This window comes from Sinocyclocheilus anshuiensis, unplaced genomic scaffold (genome assembly GCF_001515605.1).
Source record: "Sinocyclocheilus anshuiensis isolate Anshui unplaced genomic scaffold, SAMN03320099.WGS_v1.1 scaffold690, whole genome shotgun sequence".
In the NCBI taxonomy this organism is placed as follows: domain Eukaryota; kingdom Metazoa; phylum Chordata; class Actinopteri; order Cypriniformes; family Cyprinidae; genus Sinocyclocheilus; species Sinocyclocheilus anshuiensis.
In genome coordinates, this window is record NW_015547715.1 from 1,333,928 (window position 1) to 1,338,213 (window position 4,286).

The 4,286-nt window shown below is 30.1% G+C and overlaps 1 protein-coding gene across 4 annotated transcripts in view; it reads right to left on the reverse strand.

Moving 5' to 3' along the window:
* Nucleotides 1–4,286, reverse strand: part of LOC107704165 (cAMP-specific 3',5'-cyclic phosphodiesterase 4D) — a 242,312-nt gene that overhangs the window by 214,854 nt on the left and 23,172 nt on the right. For 3 of the 4 annotated variants that reach the window (XR_001635912.1, XM_016507034.1, XM_016507035.1), the window contains exon 1: nucleotides 2,986–3,291. Coding sequence is in view for 3 of the 4 variants with exons in the window: in XM_016507034.1 (XP_016362520.1) it covers nucleotides 2,986–3,027 (42 nt within the window). In the remaining variant the exon portion in view is untranslated. Of the gene's footprint in view, nucleotides 1–2,985; nucleotides 3,292–4,286 lie in introns of those variants that run through there. The other variant, XM_016507033.1, reaches the window with a different exon arrangement.

Below are 4,286 nucleotides of genomic sequence, written 5' to 3' on the forward strand. Positions count from 1 at the left end.
CATCGAACGCGACTGACTGAAAGGGAACTCAATTAAGTTTTGTTTAAATATCAACTCGGCTTAGATGTAAAATCCCTTTTAAGGAATAGAAAAACACACCAGTGTTATTATAGTGCCATTGTTCTACTATTATAGTTTTTGTTAATACTTTGAATTATATTTGATTTTAGATTTACTGTTTTAATTAAAGTTTTGGTAATTTTTGGGGGGTTTTGTTCATTTTATTAGGTTATTTTTAAAATATGACTGAATTTTCAGATTTTAGTTTTTGTTTTAGTTTTAGTTCTATTTTTTAAAATAGTTTTTATTACATTTTAGTTTTGTTTTTGTTTATTTTGTGTTATAGTTTTAAATTTTTTAAATATGTCTATATAGTTTTTATTAAAGCGATAGTTCCCCAAAAATGAAAACTTTCATTTATGAGTAATCATTAATTACTCACCCTCATGTCGTTCCAAACCCGTAAGACCTTCCTTCATCTTCAGAACACAAATTAAGATATTTTTGATGAAATCCGAGAGCTTTCTGACCCTACATAAACAGCAATGCAACTGAAACGTTTTATGGTCCAGAAACGTAGTAAGGACATCGTTAAAATAGTCCATGTGACATCAGTGTTTCAATCGTAATTTTATGAAGCTTTGAGCTATTACGGTTATTTTGTTTTAGTTTGACATTTTTTAATTCCTATATTGTTTTTATTAAGTTTTAGTTTCTAGTTTTAGTTCATTTTGTTTTAGTTTAAATTTTTTTAATGTCTATATAGTTTTTATTACATTTTAGTTTGTTTAGTGTTACGTTTTTTTATATGTCTATATAGTTTTTATTATTTTTTAATTGTAGTTTATTTAGTTTCAGTTTTACTTTTTTAAATATGTCTATATAGTTTTTATTATGTTTTAGTTTTTAATTTATTTAGCTTTAGTATTAGGGGTTTTTCCCCAAATATGTCTATATAGTTTTTAAGTTTTAATTTTTACTTAGCTCTAGTTAATTTTTATACACTGAAATAATTTGATGTAAAAACCGTTTTCACTCAGAAATTGCAAGTAAATTTCAAAAATAATTATAAACAATCAGTAACACATAGAATTAAACGTGAAATTTTCTTGTAGTTTTGAGTATTTTTTTGTAAAACGTAGTCCAGTAATTAAAAAAAAAATTTTTTTACATTGTACTTGTTGCCTTGACAACTAGCTGAAATAAAATAAGATGAAGGTTTTTTATATTTCATTTTATTTTGGTTAATGTTTAATTTATTTCAAGTAATGAAAATGTTTATGTTTTAGTTTTAGGTAACGATAACTGTGATATACATAAATGAGGCCATGATTGATGTACAGAGTATAGCACTACAAAAATAATCAAATCGTTTGGTGTAAGAATTTGGTGAGAAATGTTTCAGTTTATAATGAAATCACAGACATTTTGGTATCTTGAGCAATTAAAAAATAAGGTTGAGATCTCTTCTGATATTAATGGGGGCTTTTTCCTCAGAAGACAATCTGAGAAGAGCAAGAGACTTACAAAGCTTTCCTTAATGCTGTCTAGAAGAAACAACTGAGACAAATGATTTTTCATTTCTGCCGAAAGTCGCGCCCCACCTTGACTCCGCAGCATCACTCTGAGATGCCATTTGGACACGTAATTATAAAAGCACTTAAAGGCAGCCAGTGCAAACACGCTCGTCATTGCTGGTGGTGCTTTGTGCCCTCATTTAAAGGCATTAGAAACGATTTGCAGCTGCACTGCTGGTCACGCATGACATTGATGCTGCCCGGCGATGCAGAAACTGACGTAGGGAAGTGAAAATGTGGCGGGTCTGTTGATCTCACAACCCTCTGTCACATTAGAGCTGTCCGACGGTGACACACACTTCGTCACAAATCACACGACTGACCCAAACACTGCACTACACTTAACAAAGGGCACGCATGGACCATTTTTGAGCTGACAATGTGAACTATAATGGACAAACGCATTTAAATCTATAGTATTGATGAATTTAAAATTATTTATTTTATTTTTACATTTTCAGTTTTCATTTTAATTTAATTACAGTTTTGGAAATTGTTTTTTTTTTTTCTTTTTTTTTATATTTAACATATGACAGTATATTTTTTATTACATTTTCGTTTTTAAGTTTTAGTTTAGATTTTATTAAGTTTAGTTTTAACGATTTAAAAAAATATGTCTATAGTTTAACTTTTAGATTTTAGTTTTAGTTAAAAAATATGTCTATATAGTTTTTATATATTAGTTGGTTTTTTTCTGTATAGTTTATAGAAATATTTATATATTTTTTTCTATATAGTTTTTTATTCACTGAAGAAAATTAAAAGTGGCACTTAGAAATACTGGCAACCCATTTACTTTGGTAATGTATTTCTGAGTATAGAAATATAGTACTTGACTTTATCCATCTGGAGTTGATTGGAATTTATTCTAAAGAAAGTTTATACAGACAAACAACTTTTTAGGGGGGATAACAAGCATGCACTGATGAATCATTCCCAATAATACTAGGAATGTGTATTGAGAAAGTAAATAGAGTCCCTTTAATTTCATTTTTTTTACTTTAAATGAGGTAGTGTAATCGCTTCTGGTGCATTGTTCTGTAATGATCAAATCAGAGGTGCATTTCATCAGCATTTATTTTGCTTAATTTATCACCATTTATCTTTAAACTTTGCTGCAGAATGTTTTTTCTGCAAAAAGTCTTGAATATTACATGTATCACCCAGAGCTCCCAGAATGACTCATCAAACTTCAGAGGCAAAGAAAGACTGCAATTAAAAAAAGCGCGAGTAGTGAACATACTGTAAGAACGCAAGCTCTGATGGCTGTTCTACAGCCGACAGGCTTTCTCTATGACAAATTAGTGGAACATAATAAAATTGCTTCACCTAGATTCACATTATAGGATTTATTCCTCATTTACACTCTGTAAAGGGAGAAGGTACAGGAGTAATGAAATGCACTCACAGTCCCTGGAGAGTCTGCCGCTGTGCAATCGATCTTTTTCATCCTGCGAGATGCTCTAGCATGTAATTCCTTACACAGTCAAAGTGCTAGAAGAGAAGAACAAGAATAAAGCCAGTCAAAGAGTCAAAATAGACCTGGTTAAAACTGTTTTAGACATATGGGTATGGGTATAGGAGACCAAAATAGTCAATGAATCAGATGGGCTCTGCTTCAATTTCTACAGTAGTAAGCTGTTCATCTAGACCAGGCTTTCTCAACCCTGGTCCTCGAGGGCCACTGTCCTGCAAATGTTAGCTCCAACCCTAATCAAACACACCTGAACCAGCTAATTAAGCTGTTCAGGATTATTAGTAAGCTACAGGCAGGTGAGTTTGATCAAGGTTGGAGCAAAACTCTGCAGGACAGTGGCCCTCCAGGACCAGGGTTGAGAACCCCTGATCTAGACAATACTTTTAGGCATCATAGACACCTTTTACCAAATATATTCATGAATAAATAAATGCATAAATAAATAATCCATAAATAAACACTTGTATAAATTATATGCATAAATAAAAAAATGCACAAATATATAAATAATTGTGCAAATGAACAAATAAATAAATGAATGCATAAATACATAAATTAATTAATTAATAAATGCATATAAACAAATGCATGCATGAATGAATAAATGCATAAATGTATACATTTATGAATAAATGCATAATGTATAAATAAACAAATATATAAAAGAAAGCATAAATAAGCAAATACATGCATAAACAAACATCTATAAATAAACAAACATATAAATGCACAAATAAATAGATGGATAAATGAATGAATGAACTATCTGATGTATCCATAAATGTATAAACAAATTAATGCATAAACAAAAACAGATATATAAATAAATGCATAAATTAATGCACAAAGAGATAAATGCATGAATGAATGTATGAATGAATGAATGAATGAATGAATTGTGAAAGCATTAAAAAAATTGATTAAAGGTAGCCCATCAAATTTTGGCTTAAACTAAAGGTATACACTATATACTTTCTGTATACGACAGTCCCAAAGTGCATTGCGACAAGTTCAGTTTCACCCAAGAAGTCAAGAGAAACATTCATTATTTTACCCAATATCTGTTTGTGCTACTTATTTTTTTCACACATGCATATATATATATATAAATATACACACACACACACACACACATTTTTTATATACAGTGGTGTGAAAAAGTGTTGGCCCCCTTCCTGATTTCTTATTTTTTTGCATGTTTGTCACACTTTAATGTTTCAGATCATCAAACA